The sequence below is a fragment of the Cygnus atratus genome, chromosome 2 (assembly GCF_013377495.2).
Source record: "Cygnus atratus isolate AKBS03 ecotype Queensland, Australia chromosome 2, CAtr_DNAZoo_HiC_assembly, whole genome shotgun sequence".
Lineage (NCBI taxonomy): Eukaryota > Metazoa > Chordata > Aves > Anseriformes > Anatidae > Cygnus > Cygnus atratus.
This window is the reverse complement of record NC_066363.1, coordinates 97,757,330-97,778,737: the sequence shown is the minus strand read 5'-3', so window position 1 is coordinate 97,778,737 and position 21,408 is coordinate 97,757,330. Positions and strand designations below refer to the sequence as shown.

At 39.6% G+C, this 21,408-nt stretch overlaps 1 protein-coding gene across 29 annotated transcripts in view; it reads right to left on the bottom strand.

Moving 5' to 3' along the window:
* Nucleotides 1-21,408, bottom strand: part of MBP (myelin basic protein) — a 115,599-nt gene that overhangs the window by 72,327 nt on the left and 21,864 nt on the right. For 11 of the 29 annotated variants that reach the window (XM_035550651.2, XM_035550663.2, XM_035550653.2 and 8 more), the window contains exon 2: nucleotides 17,692-17,766. The exons of 1 other annotated variant lie outside the window; for it this stretch is intronic. In XM_035550651.2, coding sequence (XP_035406544.1) covers nucleotides 17,692-17,742 — 51 coding nt within the window. In that variant the 5' untranslated portion in view covers nucleotides 17,743-17,766. Of the gene's footprint in view, nucleotides 1-17,691; nucleotides 17,767-18,603; nucleotides 18,717-19,342; nucleotides 19,407-19,538; nucleotides 20,046-20,332; nucleotides 20,482-21,170; nucleotides 21,264-21,408 lie in introns of those variants that run through there. 17 more of the 29 variants (XM_035550642.2, XM_035550644.2, XM_035550643.2 and 14 more) reach the window with 9 other exon arrangements.

Sequence of the window (21,408 nt, the reverse complement as noted above, 5' to 3'; positions counted from 1 at the left end):
AGTAAAAGAAAAAAGAAAAAGAAAAAATGCTAAATTTTGACACTAACTCCCTTTTGAGAAAGCCACACCACTGTCCAAAGGATCCAGTCACCTGCAGTCCCACTGTGGGCCCAAATCTGGCAGACCTTCTCAGCAGGCCATCGCAAGTCTCTCAAGTGTTAGCCAACTGTTAAACCATAGTTGTCAATGAAATTTAAATATAACTCCTTACCAGAACACAGAAAAATATCTAGATTTTTCGTGTTTAGGGAAAATCATCCTAGAGCCAAAGAACTAGGTATACTGAAGTGTACACACTCCTACTTTTCTGAATATGACATTAAGAAAACAATTTCAGAAAGCTGATTACAATCAGTTTACGGTTTTGCCTAAGGCATGTTAAAAGCAGCAAAACAATGATCCCTTCCCCATGTTCCCTAGTTACTTTTTTAACCACAAAATGCATGCTCTGAAGAAAGGTTTAACAGATTTCTGAAATATTCTAGCTGTCAGTCATTTTCCAGAAGCTGTCTAAACAGAACCTGAAAGACTGTCATAAAAATTACAATAAATAACAAAACGATACACCTAATTAGCACTAAAACACTACAACACAACCCGGGAGAATCTCAGAAAAATTAACACAAAGCAATCCACCCCAGCAAGAAGGAAAAGCTACACAAGATGACCCCAACACGAGGAGAAACGTTCAGTTTTGCTGGAACAGAAGGGCAGACCCTTACTGAGATGATTGTTTCCCTTTGCCAATGTTTATATGCACAAGATCATGGTCCATTATTATTATCTTCAGAGAGGAAAGCTAGGGAGCTGGCTCTTCAGTCATCCCATAGGTTCTCTCAAAGCCTTCAGCAAGCAGTCGGAGAGGGCCATCACAGATCTCTCTTTTGGCAAGAGCTCGGAGGAGGTGGGAAGGGTGACATTACACAGAAGTTGATATTTTCTTCTTTGATGCCTTCTTCAGAAACAAGCAATTTCATGATGCAGCCAACAGTGAGAGTCGTAACTCTTGGGACTCTACACAAGAGGCTCTACTGAACTCACCATTAAAGCCTACGTGTTTTTTCACGAAGGTCACAGCAAAATTTGTCAACCACCACTGTGTAAATGGCATTATGTCAATGATTCATGTAAAAACAGTTACCTCTTCCCCTGATTTTGCTTGCAATTCTGTGATTTTATTTTCTAAAAGCAGAACGAGTGAACAATGCTTTCCTCCGTGCTTTAAACTGACACAGAGGCACTCTCACAAGAAATACTGTGCAGAGTTACAATCGCACCAATATGACTGGAAGACAAATGGGTCATTGTAGTATGTGTACAAAGCTAACAAGCTGAAACACTAAACTGCATGTCCAGTAACTGAACTTTCACATCTCAGAATTGAATAACAAAGTCCTAGAGGCAAAATGTACTTTGGAAAAAAAACAGAAATGATTGTATAGCCAAAGGTGCCTGGAGAGATGACATTTTAATTGTTTATTTTCAGGCAACTGTTCAATCAGCATGTAAACGTTTAAACTGGCATTCAAATCACACTGACCCTGGTCTAGCAACAGCAAGAAAAAGAATAGAGAGGAGCAAAGGTTAATGAATGGCACAGGCCAATTTCATTCCTTGCCACACAGTTGGTTTATAGGGGTCCCTTAAAGCACGAAGCAAGCTACAAGACATTAGGATGCAGTTTCGTTCAGCAGCAAGAGTACAGGAATGTTTATGCAGTTGTGAGATAAATACACTTTAATGAGTTCATATTTTAAACCTGATCAGAACACCTGATCTCAGTGGGGCTTCCAGACATCATACAGAGTATCAGTCAGAGCTTGAACTCTGTGCGATCTGGCTACCAGGCTGCTAAGCAATTTGTTGTATCAGTTCCACCATCACCTTCAGATATTGGAGCCTTCCTCTGCAGCCCACCTACACCCTAATGTAGCCCAGACTGTCACATGCAGATGTGAATTACTCACATATGCAATCTTACTTGTGTTTATCCAAACTTCAGTAAAGTTATGTGGATAGTTTCTACCATGACTTTGTGATTTGTTATGCAATGAGTACAGGTAAAATGTTGCATTTTTTCCTACAGATCAAGAATTCAGTACATTCCTAACTCTCAGAAACAGTCACCTTGAGTCAACTTATTTCTACGTACCACAATGAGCCAGTGGTAAGACAAACCTTGAGAGCCTGAGGAAATGACTCACCCAAATCTCTCACTTAGTGCTTCTTCAGTCCCAGGTGACACCTGATTCATCAGCAAATACACACTATTACTCACGTGGAAATCGGGGAGGTTTGCCTGCATATATGATTGCTTCCGTTTAAGCACACCAAAAACACCCTAAGATCAAAAAGCATTTTTCAAAAGTGCCTTCAGACGTCCAATATGGTAAGATACATGTTCCATAATATAAATGTTTCATAAGGCTGTTATCATACCTTTTGAAAAGTGTGAACAGAATCTAATCACCAAATAAGAAATACACCATCTGTACTATGCACAACCCTATTCTTCATAAGCACATTTGTTTTAATTTTGGTTTGGATTTGTTTTTTAAATGCCCCCCCCCCCCACCACCACCACCTTTTAAGTAAACAGCTCACAGGGGCAGTGTTTTTTTTTTTTTTTTTTTTTAAAACAGTTGTAACTTTAATTTTCCAAATGTAAAGTCAAACAAGACACCAAACCTTGTGAAAGACTAGGCAACGGAAATTTCCAATTGAATGTAAAAATAAAAGTCCACCTTCTGTACTACCAGTGTAAAGAGATCCCAGTGTAAAGAAATCCCAGAAGTGATGACAATAAAAGGCTCTTGCTCACGTATAGACAGGAGAAATGGTAATACCACTAACATGGCCACACCTATGAGCAGCCACTTTTTCACTTAGTGAGCCAAAAAGCAAATAGAAACTGGCATTTAAAAAGATGATTCAGTTTATCAGATGCTGATAGTGAGGAACTAATGAGGTTCCAATAAAAACTCTCTGTACCTTCAGGAGAACAAAAGTATCACAGTGGGGGGGAGATGGGAACACAGACATACCTGCGCCATGCTGAAATTCAAGAGCTATGTGTTAAAAATGCAAGTTTCCTATTTTGCTTGTTGTGCTTTACCTAAGTATTACTTTTGCAGCATCTCTACTCATCCTTCAGGCAGGAGAACTTGTTCTTCTCCCCCTCGACTTCCACTTTTTTTTTTTGTTTGCTTGTTTTTAATTTAGTGCCTAATTTTCAGATCTTTTGTGAAGTTGTAACCAGCACCCATCTTTCTAGCAGGAAGATTTCAAGCAAGCAAGGATCATCAACCAACTAGAACATATGCTTTATGCCTCTTCTCTCCCCTTTATATGCATTTGTCTTGAAAGAAAGAGGACTATACATGAGTGAGCAACTTATCTCCACCATTTTGTTTTGTTTTACCATGTATCCCAAAGTGCGGTACATTACTGGGCTATAAGAGACTGTTAAAGATAGGGTACATTCTGTTCTCAATAGAAACACCTGCATGAAAAGTGAAAGGCAGTAACACATTGGTAAAGTGAGAGCCATACTTAATAAATTGTAGTTCAAATGCTTAGCTCTTTATATATTTTTGTTAAAAGCAGATGACCGAACAGCTTTAAGGGTAGCTGTTTCCATGGGTGAAGAAGGTGGGTGGGAACAGACTGCTTGGATATGCCACACGCACCCAGTGTCTGACCAACCTGAGAGTCTCCTGTGGTGAAATGACTGCTTCAGTGAAGGAGGGGAAAACCACTGGTGGTGTGTGCCCTGCTTTTAGCACAGCCTTTTTGACACCAACTCCCACGGTCTGCCACTCTCCTCAGCCAACAGGTGAAGATAAGGTTTGGGTAGGTGGAATACAAAAGACAGACAATTGGTTGCACCACCAGACTCAGACGTCTGCGATCAAGGGCACCAAGTCCAGCTGGCAGTCAGCCAGCAGCTGCATCCCTCAGGGGTCGGCACTGCAGCCAGTATCACGCAGTGACTTTAGTAAAGACCATCGAGCTGCTCAGTACACGGAAAGGCAGAGCTGCTGTCCAGAGGGAGCTTGACAGGCTACAGAAACGGACTGGCAAGAATCTCATGAAGTTTAGTAAAGGCAAACGCAAAGCCCTGCATCTGAAGTGGGACAACCCCATTTACCGGTACAGGCCAACTGGCCAGAAAATAGCTGTGCAGAAAAGGCTTTCTTTATTTTTTGCATCCACTAAGTTAAATGACTGTAAATAATTGTATTACAGATGTTTGGAAGTGAAGGATAGCTCCTGAAGCATGCAGCAAAGAAAGGGACTATTAGCATGAAGATATAACCCCAGTTCTCCTAAACTTTGTCATTTGAGAGGAAAGCCCCCTGTAAGTCCCTACATAGTGAGAAGAAAGGGGGTTAGAAGAATAGATGTGTACTTAAGAGTTATGCTGAGATTTTTTTCTTTGTTCTGCTTTGCTCCTTCTATAGGCTTTAAATATACTTTGCTTGGAGCCAATATTGTCACTAGAAACAACAGCCTCCCAAGGGAAAAGCTGTGGCTAATACATCAGTTTAAAACCACTTGAACAGTCACAACTGGTCACAAGAGTTGCAGAAAAACAGCAGCCTGTCTGAGCAATGAAAAACTCAGGACTGATTTCTCCCCAGAGGGAAAAGCTACTGGCCTCAGGAAAAAAATGGGTGGACTGTACGAGAGACTACAAAAAAGCTGAGATACTATTCTGTCTCAAAGACAGGCAAAAACGCAGGCAGTACTTAAGAATTATACCCTGTCAAAAAATGTCAAGAGAATTATAATGCTGGGAACAAAAATCAATGTACCCAGATTTTAAAGTGATGATGATGTAAGGGTACTTGTTTGTTTGTGGGCTTTTCGTTTACTTGTTTTAGTAAATAATCCATAACAAGAAGAAAAAATATCAATTGCCGTGACTGAATAGATCAAGTATATTTTGCAAGGTTCAAAAGTTATTGTACTATTCACGAGAGCAGCAAACGTTGGCCCAGGTAAATAACTTGTTATCACACCCCAACTGTGATGCAATATTCGGCGATTAGCAAATAACATCCTTGGATTCAGCTAAAACAAGTTACAAAAATCTATGAAAGCTAATGACTATGACTTAGAGACATTTTATGCTGCTTTCATAAAAGGATTGTGGTAGTAGCTACTTACCTATACTTACTTTTGCACACCTCCTGTGTACACTGATCTAACAGTATAATAAATACAAGAACCTCCCTGAAATGAAGGTCTCCACAGTCTACAATCAGCAATTTGTACAGCTTAATAAGCTCATATTACTTTCCCACTGCAAAATTCACGTACATATACACAAGGACAAAAAGTGGCTTTATAATGGAGAAATAAGTTAAAAAAACCACTGTAGGAATTAATGACAGTTCAACAGCTCCTTTTCATCAACATATGAAGATCTTCGGCTCAAGCCCCTACTGTAAGTTTGGTTTGGTTTAAAGGAAAGATTGCTCACTTCAGTAGGATGTCTTTCAGTAGATAAGCTCCATCTCAGCCTAGACAGATGACCTTTTTGAGGTAACCTTCCTTAGAAAAAACAAATCCTCTGATAATGTCTGTGCAAAATTAGAGGTAAACACAGTTACTAGAGGCGACGCACGCGGCTCAGGACAAACTTCTCCTTGTATTACCAGCACCCAGCCTACGGCTGAGTCACATTGGGCTTTTAGTTTGTTTTCTACTCACCCCTCCTACCCTTGAAGAAAGACGCAAATGCAAAACATATAGATTACACCTTTTTATCTCTATCTACAGGTAGATAAAGATATAAATATGCATATAATACATATATATCAGGGTCCATATTTATCATGTGTCAAGCAGAGGAAGAGGTAAAAGCGGAAAATTGGGTTTCACCTCTTGTTTATAAGACCCAGCTGCAGAGAGACTCTTCAAACAACACTGCTGCTTTTTTTTTCCCAAAGATTTTGCTTGCACATAGCCCACAGCAAATCACATTACATTAATGTGCAAAATCTATGTTAATGCACTACTTGGCTGGCAGTTTTAAGCACACAGACGTCATGAAGTTAAAAGACTGCATTTCCCTCAGCAACTGTTACTTAGTAACCCTCAGCACATAAATAGAATTTTACATGGCTGCATATGTGTTGTGAAGGCTGGAATTTATGCCTCAATTCTACCGGCGAGCCAGAACCCAGGAAGCCATGCAGGGCACTGTACATCAAACTCGCACCAGCTACGTTCAACTGCTTCTCGAGGCAGGGAATTTAACCGTGCACGACCAGAGAAGTATTTCCATTGCCATTCTCTTTCTGGTGTTTCATCCTAAAAAAGGGGCAGAGACAACACTTCTTTGAAGTTAGACCTCAGACAGATTTTTCTGGTATTGCTCATCTGCTGTGCAGTGCAAGCTTCAGACACAAGCAAAACAGAGAATACACAAAGCTCTTCACCTTCATCCCTAGAGGTAGTATAATCTACTGGCTACATAATCACCGGGTATAATTGGTAGGGTAAACCCACAGAGGAAACACTGAAGGAAAAAAAAAAGGAAGACAGATATGGGGCTGAAGAAAACAGGTGGAGCATGATTGATGTAAAAAAAAAATCAGACAAGAATACGTCATCTGTACATATAAAAGTCTAAATAGCTGTATTGTATTAACTTGTATATTTGATCCTTCCATATATAGGCTACTTGTGAACTCAATGACAGCGTACTCAAACTGCCTGAGTAAATATCAACACGGGACTTCAGTATCTTTTGGGACCAAGAGACAGCCTTTCCAGCATTGAACGTAACAGACAGCCCCTTGGAAATGCCTAGGAATCCTTTTTACTCAATTCCCTACCACTGCAAAATGATCTATTAACTTTAATCCGCTTCTTCTAATGCTTTCCTCTGGCACCCAACAGTTTTATCTCCCACAATGGTTTATTCTAACAAAAGTTGAATGTCTTGACATAAAAACAACTGATGGAGTTACACATAGCATTTCACAAACAAGTAAATGAAGAGGTTACACAGATTATAGCTGCAGTTATTACGTTAAGTATAAGCATATGGATAAGCAAACACATTTCATTTGCATTTCTTTTAGCAAGTTTACAATCCATTACAAAACATCCATCATATCTTCCCATTTTGTACTATGAATAAAAGTGTTAGGGTTTATTAAAGATTCCCCCGAAAGGACTATAGAAAGCCTAGCCAACCCAAACACTGTCCCACCTGCAACTTTTCTGCTGTAAGAGGTTATTCAACAGGCACAAGTTCTCACTGCAAAATTCCAGAGAATCAATGCTTCAAAATATGGGTTGCTACTTAGATTTCTTTTCTCTGCTGCAGCCGTACCTTGACGCTAACAGTCTTGTAACAAGCAAGATGTCTTAGCTCAGATCAAGAAGTCTTGAGTCCTGTTAGGCATCAGGCATTTTTGCTTTCAAGAAAAACAAACCCAAGCAACACAAAACACCACCAACAAAAAACAACCAACTAAACAAAAATAGGAACCATTTCAAGGTTTGAAATTAACCCCACTGAAGACTGGCCAAGAAAACTCCAGCTGTCCCTGAAGTCCTCATTTTCTTAAAGCCCCAAGACCCACCTTGGCAGCGCACCAGCCTAATTGAGCTCTGCGCAGGAGACTTGGCCAAGACTTAGTCGGGGACGGGGACAATTAGCTGGCCATCTGGCTCTCTGCACGGAGGAAAGCAGCTCTGCACCTGCTCCACCAGCCCACTGCTTGTAGCCTAATTGGTTAAAGCAAGATGATCAGAGCAAAACCAGAATGACTTGCCTCCTGCTGAGACCCGTGGCTCATGAGGTGGGATTGAAGCCAACCCCTGCTCCTGGTGGAGCCATCTCCCTCATGGGCTCCACATTCAGAGGGTCTCCAGTCCCTTATATACAGCAGCAGCAACTATTAAGAATTACATTTTCTTGAAATATTGAATTGTAGGGGGGGAAAAAAATCAACACTGAAAGTAATTTATCAGGTAAATGAACCTGCAAGAAACCGAAAGCTAGATGTTGCAAGTCCACGTTCTCCGCACCTACAAATCACCGTTAACTTAATTTGTCACATCTGAACATAATGGATTACTGTGGTTCAGATCGATCTCAACTAAAGTATATTAACATAAGTTTTCTCTGAACACAGATTTGCTTCTGAAAGAAACTGTAGGTTAGCACCGTATTACAGGAGAAAGCCTTTCTACCAGCAAATATCCCACAGCATATTGCAAGTTATTTCTTTCAGCAGAAAAAAAACTAAGTTTTAGTCTTCATTATGTACATCTTTTGACCTAGAATCTCACCTCATGTGACTGAGCTCCAGAAATAACATCAATCCTCCTAAACATATTGAGTTTTCTGTGTAGCAGGGGACCCAAGATAGAACAACTGTTACTTTATGCAGTGGGTCTCACCTACTGTGAGCTCTGAAGCCTTCCACAGAACACCAGGAGGTTTTTATATATTCTATTACTACATACTTAAGATGTTAAATATCTTATTAAATATTTAACAAACAGATGGCATTGGCAAGTATTGAACCATCTTTAATATATATTTTATGAGATATAAGCATTCCTCATTTGTTACAGTCACTAACGTGAGATGCTGATTCAGAGTCCCACATTCACCAACCTGCACCTGCCAAGTCTTATGAAAACAAATGGGATTTCAGACACTGGATTACAAAAGGAAAAAGAAAGCAGTTATTCAAGGCTTTCTCACTGTGCACCATAAGGCAAATTTCTTCTACAGTAGAAAGCTCTGGCTCGACATTAAGAAGAGATTTAGCCTGTAGTTCATGGGGAAGATCAGAATGGACAGCAAGCTGCCCTGGGGAGAAAGGCTGCTGGTCTCACTTCTTAAAACTCACGGAGTGAACACATGTGCAGCCAGTCGGGGGTATAAGCAGAGTACATATATTTGAATATACACTCACATTTTTATAGGAAGTTCAATACACGCTTGATCTTTTTTTTATATATTTGTCTATGTGTGTACATTTACATATATACATGCAAGTAAGTAATTAAAGAGGGATTTAAAGTTTTTGTGCATGGTTCCCCCTCACAATTGAAGCCATGCTTCCCCCAAAAGAATTCCATAGCCATTCTTCTGTTTTCTGCAGGAGACAAATTATTTAATGGGTACAAATGTAAAATATATATATATATATATATATATATAAAAATGATGATGGTTGGGTATAAAAAAAATAACAGAAGAGAGCTTTGATTTTCAACTCTTTCAAACAATGGCAATGGCACTACTAGATTGCTTGAAGCAAGGTACGGTGATAGGGATAGTTGCTGAACGTCTTCTGTCAACACAAAGAGAGAGATCTGGCTGGAAGAGAACTATTTTTCAAGTAGATGTGTGTTGTTAGAAAAGTGCAAATTTTCTCTCTTCTACAGTGTTCCCACCTCCCTGATAAGACTGCCTGTCAGCTGGCTGTCTCGTTACTGTTTCCAAGCATGCAACTGCACTGTTAATCATTAAATGCTGTTTCTAATGCCTCAGAAGATCAAAACATGGCACTGACTTCATTAGAGATGGAAATACTAGCAGAAAATAGTGTGCCGAAAAAACCTGTGTGCAAGGAGTAGGGGGACAGAGAAGGCAAAGGGAGGAAGGAAGGGGAGGAGTGTGAAAGACTAGGAAAACGTGCTAGACATTTAGTAAGTCAGTTATGACCACAAAACCATAAATCACTCAAACTTCAACGTAACAGTCTCAGCCAGTACCTTTTAACCAAGACGTTTCCAGCATGTTGGGATTTCCATGAGTCATCTGAAAACCTTAGCGCTACCAGACAGTGAATCTAGTCCTGAAGCTTTTACACAGAATGGGAATAACCGAGGGCCCAAAAATGGTGACTTTTTTGTTGTTTTGATCATAAGTGACTTGTTTAAGGATAGATCTCATTGATGATAGCCTTGCTACAATTTCTGGCATCGGGTTCTTGCCTGCATCTTTTGAGCTGTATGGAGGTCACAAGCGAGCTGAGTTCCCCCATACCTCCCTAAATTCAGTGCTGTTACAACTGCCATATTTCAGTTAAAGCTAAGTCCAGGTACACCAACCTGAATGTCATCCTGTGGCACTGTGGGGGGGGGGGGGGGGGGGGGGGGGGGGGGGGAAACACCACCCACAAAGTTTCCATCATTGTCTCTTCCTGATTATAAGAGATGCTCAGAAGTCCCCCTAACTATCCAATGTAAATGGTATTTATCTTGTGTCTCTCAGCTTTATGCAAATTTTCATATTGTAATGGCCACATCCACGGGATGCTGCACTGAAAGATCAGATTGTTTTTCGAATGAGCCTTATCTCAGCAATCAAGAACAAAGTCACATTACTCTGCTTAAAAGTTTTTCAATTTCCTTTTGCAAAAGACTTTTTTCCTCCAGCAAATTTTTTCCTCTAGCAAATACTACTCAAGTATTTCCGGCATAAAAACTGAGGGCATGCGAAAGATAAGTAGAAAGGAAAAATATCCCATGACATCTTAGCTCAAGGTGGAAAAATACTTTTTGAACTGCAGCCGCAGGTAAGTTAAATTTACTTGGTGTACAAAACCCTGCAATTACATGAGAAAGTGCTGTTTATTATTCATCTTCAGCTTCTGAAGTAAAAAGAGAAGTTATTGTTAAAGTGACACTTTGTAAGGAAGTCCCTCATCTTTTTCCTTCTGATATCCATTTCATATTTGCTGAATTTACAAATTAAAGCAAGATTCCCCTCACCTTAGCTATGTGGAATTCCTCTTTTCTCGTGGCAGGATGCTTAGCATCAGGCTTTAGCTTAGGTTTTGGCTTTGTACTGTTGCATGGTGTAAAACCATGCCTACCAACAAGTTTCATTGACCCAGTTTCACAGTCAATTACATTATCAGAAATGTAAGTAAGTGTGAAATGGAGAAGTCAAATAAACCATCGCTCCAGCATGCAATGCTCCCAGCTGGTGCCCAGAAGCATGTGAGACAACAGAACTAGCATTAGGGGAAGAAGATGAGGACACTACTGAACTATTGAACACACTTTTACCAGGGCTTAATACTTTGACAAGTGTCATGAGAAAGATTCGCCAGTCATTGTCCTAGATATTGGAGATTCTGCTGGGGTTTGGCCCCATAGGCAAAGCTCAGCAAGCTCTCCTCTAATAGGGAGGAAGCACTTCACCCATGTTGATTTTACAGATTTAACTGTGTTCTAAGGTAATATATTACGTATCGCACAAGATTATTATTTTTTTTAATATAAACTTATCAAATATAACTAATGAAATTCTAGTTTGTTATTTTGACCTATCTCATCCAGTTTCAGAGCAGCTGATAAAGCATGTTGCCACACGATACCATGCTGATCTACAAACCGCCATAACAGTAGAAGCACAAAGAGGTTCTGTGAGAAAGAAGGAAGATATCGCTCCCTTTCAGGATCTCTCTATCACTTATTGCTTCCTCCAGACTAGAAATAACATCTTCACCTTCATTTTTCTGGCATGAAGTCGCTAGGGCGTTGAACACCGTGTTCTTGGGCTACAGTATGGGCTGACCTTAAGAGAAGCCTGTTCAGCAAGCAGCCCAGTTCACAGGGAGTTCACAAAGAATGGGCAGTGTATTACACCCTTTTCCTTCCAGTTCCTTGCTAATTTAAGTGGTGCTATCATTAAACTCATTTGACAGGACATTTGTCTAGTTTTGCATCAAAGCTAAAAAGCAGCAGACGTGAAGGAAACTATAGGAAACTATACCACAGCAGCATGGCATCTGATGCACAAGACCTCAAAAAGCACAGAGCGCACTTCCCTCTTTTGCTAGTCAGTTCTGCAGGCTGAGGGTGGGAGAAGAAAGCCCAAGACCCTTCCTCCTCCCTAGCCAAAACCACAGTGACTGCACCTCTTCCTTTTACACCCATGCGAGCTCAACCAGCTCAAGACCTAAACCAAGAAACGTTTGTACTTAGCACTCATGCACAGCAGAAAAACATTCTTGCAACATATTTGATGTAACATTTACCTATGTATTTACTCGCTTTTTCATTAAAATGAAGGTCTAATGAAAAATGTCCGGTATTACACAATTCAGGCAAAGCCTTAAATACTCAGGTGACATGGTACTGACCAGAACTTGCTGCTCACTCTTATCTGTCTTGCCTCCCACCTGTAACTCTTCTGTCAGTTGCTCTGTTCATAAGCCTTGCTAACTTCAGTGGCATTCAGATACACAGGAAAAAGGGGAACAGAGAAGCATAGAAGCATGACCTCTACACCACTGAGGGTTTATCTTCCACACATACTTATGATAAGCCTAGGATATTTTAGACTAAAAAAATATTGTAACATTAATAGACCTTATTCAACCCAGTGCCTGAAAAGTTTAACGAACAGTCAAGTATTTAAACACAACTTAAATTTGGATACATAAATCAGTCCTTCTACAGCAGAGCTACTTGCCTACTTAAACATTGAACAGGCTTCAGTACAATGCTGAATGATGGTCTTAAGGTTAATTTTTGATGAAAGATGTCATAGTTACCACATACTTGGCATTCTCAGAGGCTTCAAACAGCACTGTCCTTTCTGTATCGCTATGATATCATCTCACTGTCTGAAGCACATTAGTGCCTGAAGGCTCCGCTCAAAGTCTCAAAGTCCTCCTATTAATACAGAATGACACTGCATCTGTCCCAGCAAGCAACCTAGTTAGACAGTAGGAAGGTTAAGAAATGTAACAGGAGAATACAGCTGGCACAAAGGGATTTGCTCAAGGCCAAATATAGGGCAATGGCAGAATTTGAAGAAAACAGATGCCTATCAAATTTAACTGGTTTTGCTTAACTTCACAGAACTGCCCTTCGCTCCCTGGAAGGGGATTGCCTCTTTCGAAAGCTGCCTTCTCTTGTACCAGACACCAGCTTGACCAGACGGTAGCAGTTTGGGAGAATTTCTATGTGTAACCTGTAAAACTGGCTGGTGAAAGTGTTCATCGCGTCCCTCACAGAGAACTTTGGTTCTCTCAACATTTTAAAGTTTTTCTTTCTCTATTTTCCTTCTACCTTCAGAAAGCTATCGAGATGGAGTACTGAGCTTGAGAGGGAGTATTTTAATCAGTATATCAGATTACAAAGAAGGATACATCACTTGAGCCCCTGGACTCTGTTTTACAGCAGAAATTTTACTCTCAGGAAAAAAAAAAAAAAAGAAAAAAGAAAAAAAACACAATTTTAAAGGAAAATAAAAATAGCGCTATACAACTTTGCTAGGGGAAAAAATGAAAGGGCTTCACTCTTTTTATGCATGGTAACAACAATAGTGTATTTAAACATATTAAATTACTATACCATGTGTAATTAAAAAAAAAGGCATTTCCCAGACTTCATAACCTACATAATCTGTATATCAAGTATCTCTTGACGTATTGAATAATAAACCTTTATCTTACAAAAATAATACTTCAATGCAATTAATATAACTAATCAAATTACTTCACCTGTTGTGTTCCCCCCCCCCCCCCTTTCTTGGTACTTTACCATGCATACCAAGAGGAAGCACCTGGTGTAAAAGAAAAGAACAACAAACATGCACATGGTTTAGAGACAAGCAGTCTCAACAGTCTGAGGTAGGACATCAAAGGAGATCAGTGTGAAACCCTTCTGCTTGCAGATTGCTCAGTGTCTACGAGGTGAACTACACAAGTACTACACTGAGCCAGCCAGCTTCAGAATTTCACCCCTCTCTCATCAGGGAGAGCCAGAAAACTTTCTGTCAATGTTATCAGGAGTAGGGCTGCACAGGGTGTGAGATCTCTAAACGTTAACCGCACAAGGAGAAGAAAAACCAGAATCTCTTCAGAATCAGTTTAGAAACCGTTTGACTTGTTGACTGATGCACGCTTACCAGACCGATTTTGCTTGAACTAATTGTGTTGAGTTCACCTTAAACACGGAGAACCAGTTTGTTTATTACAATTATCAAATGAACCACTGCAAAACACTTTACAGAATCCAGGTAAGATGGTAATCAAAGGCAATACTTTTCATAAATTTACTACACACGAAGACTTGGTCATTATTAACAGATGCCTTTGTAGTTCAAGCAAAACATTAAACTGTAGATTGAATGCTTTATCATCACTACATCTGTTTTGAATTTCTGCCTGTGAAAAGCAATATACTGTGGCAAATTTACACTTCTCAAGGTTCCTCAGAGTTAAATGTCAGAGGTAGCAATTGTTTTTGGTTCCTTGGTGTTTATTGACAGAATACCCCAAGTCCATCAAGGACATGAAATAGGCAAATGATCAAACGTGTTTCAGGCCTACTTATGCTTCTTGAGCAATCTCTTTACGTGGCTGGGCAGTGGGTTTTTTTCTTTTATACAAGTCACAATCTTGTTGTCCAGCACCCCACAGTACGACATGACCTGAGGCACAGGGCAACCAGGCTCTGTGGTCTTGCTGGATTTGGTAGTTGTAGAATAGATGAGACAATGACCGAAACACTTCTTCCCAACCCCACGGGCCTGAACAATCAACATGGAAGGTAAGGGCCAGTTTTGACAAAGATTTAGGGATGCATATATGTGCTGAACAGAATTCTCCAGGGGGGACAGCCAGAACAGAGAGTGGCAAGGAACTGTTCTAATGAAACACTTGAAGGCACCTTCTGACATTAAAAAAAAAGCCGATGGATCTTTGCAGCTGTGCCGAATTAACATAGATCAACTACAACTCAGAAAAAAGATCAACAAAACTTTGGTCACCCACTCTTTTAATTCTACATTTAGTTCTTAGGGAATTTAACAAAATTTGTGACATGAAGAACAGTACATTATTTTCTTTTATTGTTCCCAGATACATTTATGTAAGTTTAAACCCAAGCATTACCACCAAGAACAAAGTTAAACAAAATTAATATTTGTACATTTACTACAGGACTCAGTAGTTTCAGTAGTCTAAAACCATTCAAAGTAAAAGAGAAATGGAAGAAATTGCTGTGTTTGTTGAATAGTAGAAAAAGGTGAGGGCTTTAAGTATTTTTCTCATTACCTAAGTCAAATAGACCATTTATCAAAGCATTCAATTAATTTCACATTTCTCCTTATTATTCATGAAAGCATCATTATAGCCTGGCATTTTTATAAATTAAGAGGATAACAATATTTTGAAAGAAGCATCACAGCATGGGAAACCATCTTGCCTTTAGCAAATCTGCCAATTTGAAAGCATCTTGGTCTCGTAACAGAAATTTGATGAAATAATTGATTTCTGGCTATTTCTAATTTTGCTGTCAAATATCCAAATTTACTGAAAGTAAAACAAAGCTAGATGTCAACTCAAAAAAAGAAAAAGAAAAAACACAGTAATTGCTGTAGTATAGGGCATTTAATGTACAACCAAGAATTACAGTTTCATTACAGCATCTTTACTAACATGTCACTATTCATGATATAGCTACCTGGAGAACTGGACTATTTGTTCATGAGCCAGTATGGTGTCCATGAAGCAAATCTGACTGTCATGGGTTCAAACAAGCTGCCTAAAATGATCTTCTTCTTTGGTGCTATATTTTGGGGAATCGAAACGTTATAAACAGCCTGAAGTTACAAGTAATGAATTTTAGAATGAGCTGATAGCCTTCTGCACTGCAGTTCTACTGCTAAGAGCAAGAAGAGGTTGTTCAGCATTTTCACAGAGTCTCTTCAAGCCTGCAGCACCACAAGACTGGTGGGAAAACAGTTCTAATTTACAGCTATATTGAACAAAGACAAAACAGCAACTTCAGCTTGAAAAGAAAAAACAAGTATGGTACATATGGTTACAGCTGTCCGTAAGAACTTTACTATTGCCTACAAGAACTGAATGAAGATTGACTGGTTACGTGGAATACACAGGAGCACCTTAACCATATATTTCCTGATTTTAGATCTGTGGCCTTATCATTTCTTGTGACATTACTGCTGTCTTTCATGAGTAAAGGGAGATCTCGATCAAGCATCGGCTGTTTTAAAGTTTGGGGTTTTGCTTTATTTTTGCACTCTGAAAGGATGAGTGAGGGACAGAAGATACTGCTACAGAAGTAAGTTTCCCCTTTGAAATATTTTACATCAATGAATGTTATTTTCATTGCAGAATTCACCATTCTTTATGGAATGATAAGGAAAAAGGAATTCAAAAGAGCTCAACTGTCCATTTCCTTATAGACCTGTCTTACATACTCAGTGCAAGACTCATGGACACCTGACTCTTGCTCACCCCTGAAGGACTTGTGCCTATGGCATAGGCTGCTAGAGTTTGAAGAATCTTTTCCTGTTTGAAGCCACGTATGCCAGACACAACTCACTGACCTGCCACCCAGGTGTGTGAGACACAAGATCCCAAAGTGGGAGAGATGTTATGAAGTGTTTTTCTAACCAGATTTTGTACCCAAAGAAAAAACTAAGCACAGGACACATGGTGCACAACAGCCTAATAAGCTCCGTGTACCTGCCATATCACACCTGCAGGATCTCCCACACTTGGTCAGAAAGAGTCAAAATATTTGGCTAAATACATCTGTTAGGTACACGTGACTTTGCTGGATTTGCACAAGGCATTTTTCTAGAAATGTAACCAAAAATCTTAAGGTGCCAAACACAGCTTGGGACTCATGCTATTGTTTGCACTGAAACCGAAACCATTTTGTAAAACACTGCATAAATAGAAAACAAAAACATGTTTCCAGTTCTCTCTTCCTGCTGTTTTCTCGCTGTTCCCTCCAATGTGCTCATGTACTTCCCTAAAGAAGAAGTCAAAGAACTTTTAACTATATGAATTCTAGTCTGCATAAACCTTTTAGGGATAGCTGCTTATCTGTGCCACAGCAATGCAAAATACCTGCATTCCTCCAGACAGAGCACAGAACTGTTTACATCATCTGTCTGATGCAAAGGGCAATAACTTTATACACTGTGGGATCAGACTGTAAACTGTTATTTTTGGGTGGGGATGGGTAGAGGGAAGTTAGCAAAAGCTAGTAAGAAGAAACAACTTTTTTATATATGTTTTATTTTAAGATACGTGTGAATACACTCTTCCTGTACAATGCAGACACACAAATAAACAAGATATTATCACAAGGCAAACAGAATACCACATAATGTGTGAAATACGAAGTGTCAACAGAGGCCTAGAAAGTATATACTAACTTTTAGTGAATATTTTGATGGTTCTCATCTTTCTACCAAGGAGATTTTTAAAGTTGTATCTACTGAGACTGACAATCGTTGCCTTTGGAATCCTCTTATTTTACTTGTTTCCATACAGTTCCTTTCTTAACAATAAAGCCAACGACTGCCAAAATGGAAAGCTGTCAATAAGTAAAACATTACTCAGCTCACTGGCTCTTTAAAAATGTCTGCAATTTCCTGCTTCTAAGGATCATTTCATTCATTTCCAACATGACTGAGAAGCATTTTATCAGTTATGCATCTGACACGTGAAAACTTCATCCAACACAGCAAAATCCTAGTTCGGCTACATCTCATAGGACCCTCTTAAAAAAAAAATTAATTTTAAAATGACAAAAATAGCAACGGTGAAAGCGATCTGGTAAACACATTAAGGTAGTAAATATATATAATTATTTTATAACACACATTGCTGAAATGGTCTCGCCTCTTCAATTTTCTGCTCTTACCTTGGTTGACTTGTCAGCACTATGTTCTCGTTTTCCTACATGGTTCCCCATGATCTACCACCAGAACTTCAAATTCTGAAAAGACAAAAACAAAACAGAAATTTTGAAACCAATACATTTATATTGGAATACAAATTAATTCTTCCTTGGGCAGAACGAAGAAACAGCTCTTGTACAATAAACATTTTTACAGTCCACCATAAACTTTCCTTATTCCAAAAAAAAAAAAAAAAATGGAAGAGAAGGAAAAATAAAGCATTTGATTTGTATATAAGCCAAGACTAGGTCAGTATTCAAGCAGAAGCCCTGTCTTTTGATAACATATTTACAATCCCAATTGTACAATATGTAGCAGCTGATTTGTAGCTGCGAATTTTTATAAGGGATCAAGTAAGTTCTTTAGAATTCACATTTGCCATTACATAAACAGCAATTACTGAAAAAAACCCAACCACCACACTAAACTGCTAACAATTTTCTGTGGAGGTGAGAATGGATATGTTCTTTAGAGTACAGGCTTTCATGGAAAGCGCATAGGAATGGAATGCCAAGCCTTTCTTTGTATTTTCTGGCTTACTGTGGTGTATCTCAGCTTTAGCAGAGCTTATGTAGGTTAAACCACAACACTCAAATTTCAGCTTTTAGCTTGCATTTGTGGTTACACTACATATTTCTTCTCTTAGAAGCACGTGCCTGTATAGTATCTTACACAGACAAGGTTTGTCTTTGTGTTTTAGTACCTAAAGACGGTGCAAGGTAACATTTAAAGCCCCGAAACTTTAAACTACTTCCAAAAGAAGTTTCAAAGAGACTTTCTCCTCTCAGACTTATGAACTGGACTTTTGCTCATAATATTGAATTTCTGACCAACAATAATATTTGCTACTCTGCAATAAATGTAATGCTACATACTATAAAACCTTGGCGTCAGAAGTCTTCACACAACACTCCCAGTGTCAGAGGGCTGTTACTTCGTTAACAATATCTTCTGCAAAAGCTTGGCAGAAAAGCACAACAGGCCTTTGCTATAACAGAAAACACATGAAGTAAAACAACAGCCTATTACCTAGTTATACTTGAAAATAAAACCACAGTTATAAGCTTAGATACATGGACTGACCTGAGTACCAAGGGATACCTATCTCCGATGGATAGAGAATTTGATTACTTCTGACTTTCCATCAGAAACATGCATTTTATTGAAAACCTCTTTGTCCTGCATCACTACTGCAATTTTGGAAGGACTGACAGATTTCTCCCCTGACACACATAATAAATTTCAAATTAGCAAGTGTCTCCAGTGCTTATTCAATTATCCACCAAATTCCAGCCACTCAACACTCAAAGTGACACATGTCACTGTATCTGATTAAATAATTCCCCACTAAATCCACTTTTGAGGTCTCACAGAGGAAAAATTAAAAACCATCCAAACTCATTAAGTGTACTCAAGATAGAGTTTATTGGCAAATAATAGAATAATAGATTTTTTTTTTTTAAAGAACAGATGTATGTATTGCATAAAAGACTGAAATATAGCTTTTGAAACTGTGAAATCAGCACAACCAGTTTATGTTGTTGTGACATTATGAAAATTTGCAAGAAAAAATCCAAATAAATGCATTTAAACTTGATTTCAAAGCTGAACTACCTCAGAGCAGCTTTTCCTCTTTCCCTGTGGAAGGCAGCTCATCTCTCATCGCCTACTTTGCGACCTAAGGAAAATACCAAATGGAATACAAAACCAGAGGATACATCTATCCAGGAGCGTAATGGCATGATGTTCCGAGTCATTTATAGAAACAGTAATAATGATAATAATATCAAACGATCTGCAATGCACATACCTTTAAGTAAACAGGCAATGGAGCTGATGTAATACTTGCAAACTAGAACTCTGCTCGCCGCCCAGCCTCACCTTTCTCTCCCTTGTTTCTGTGGATTAAAGCTCTAGGAACAACCGCCCTGGGCTCACGAAACACCCAGCACAGTGGGGCCCTGCTCCTACACTGCCACGGTGGAGAAAGATACCAGCTATAGACAAACCATATTCTGCACCATGGTGTGAAACTAAGCCAGATAAATGTTTAAAATCCTTTGCTGGCAAGCAGAAAGAAAATCAGCAACAAGTTCCACACTGCCACAAGCTAGCTGTGGCAAACGATAAGGCCAGTTTTCTTCCCAAGTGTCTGCACAAAGTAAACAAAATGAAAAACCAGCAAACCAATAAGCTACAAATTCCTGTGTAGAGATGAAGATACTTCCCAGACAAAGGCACCGAAATGTCTTAAGAGTAACAGAAATGGAGAAGTCTGTAAGTGGTCCTTTGGGAAAAAAGACTTTCAAAAACTTTGATGTCAATTGGAAGTGGAAGCGTATAATGCAAACTGTTCTGTATGTATCTGATTGGGAAGTGGCAACATGAAATTAGAGGGGACAACATGCAGATCTGCAACGATCAGAGCAAAGCACCAGCATACGCAAGCCTGGAAACATTAAAATCACTCCCAGCAGCAAAAAGAAAGTCCTGATTTTTCACTTTACACTTGAGCAGAGGTCTGCCATACTTGATTAAAAACTGAGACCATGGGTCATTTTCACTTTGGGATGCAAGTACAGGCTGCTGTTAAGACTTAAATACCTATTCTCTGATTGCTGCTGTTCTGAGAAAGCCACACTGCATCGTTTGTATGTGTGCTGATCTTCATGCGATGAGTTGAGTCACTGACTTCAATGGGATTACTCACTGTACAATCTTCGTAGGAACTTGCAGCCAAGTATTCAAAAAATCTGAGATGGAAGAGGATTTATTTTCTTTTTAGTCATTTTCATAACGTTCAGGTTGCCAGACTAAGCATATACTGAAGCAGCTGCTCCTGGCAGTTATTAACAAATGTCAGTCAACCCATCAACATCCCTGTTTGCAGATGAGTCCATACGTGCTTTAGCACTGATAAACAGCCACAAGAACAGTCTTGAAGCTCCAAAACAATGAGAAAACACAACTGCCATAGAAGTGCAGCAACCTCCATTGAATCAGATGTGAATCAGATCTAACAATAAGCTTCCAAACTAGGCCTGAGCATGAGATCGAGCTTATGACCGCAACAGCACATGCCCTCAACCTTCCTAGTGAAATCCAGCAAGTTTTGTAATTCCTGTGAGCTGAACGATTCTGCATATGACCTTAAGTCACAAAATGAGAGGGGACACAGGGAAGACCTGCAACAACCAGAGCACAGCACCAGCTGCCCAGGCAGGCACCGCAAGCTCTACCAGCAGAGCTGCCCAACAGCCTCCACACCGCTCCCCCTGCCAGGAGCCAGCTGAATCAGCTTTGCTGCCAAAACCCTAGCATTACCCAGTCACTGCCTGCTGCTGAAATCACTCCAGCTATCCAGGCTGCTTCAAGTGATTCTCCAAAATAGCGCAGGGATTTTTCGCCTGGGGAAATAAACTGCTTTCTCCCACCAACTCACCTTCCTCGGGGAGTCAGTCTAACAGGTGGCCTGTGGGAAGCCTAGGCCAAGCCTTCTTTTCTGCCTTCTTCAGGGCAGGAAGCTGTATTCCAGCTAGAAACAGTGGAAACACCACCTCAGGACAGACACCTCTCTTTGCTGTCTGCTAAGTGTAAAATTAAAAGATGAACAAATACAGAAAGAGATGGGAAAACTCGGTCCTGCATATCACATATTAACAAACAATATATATATAAAT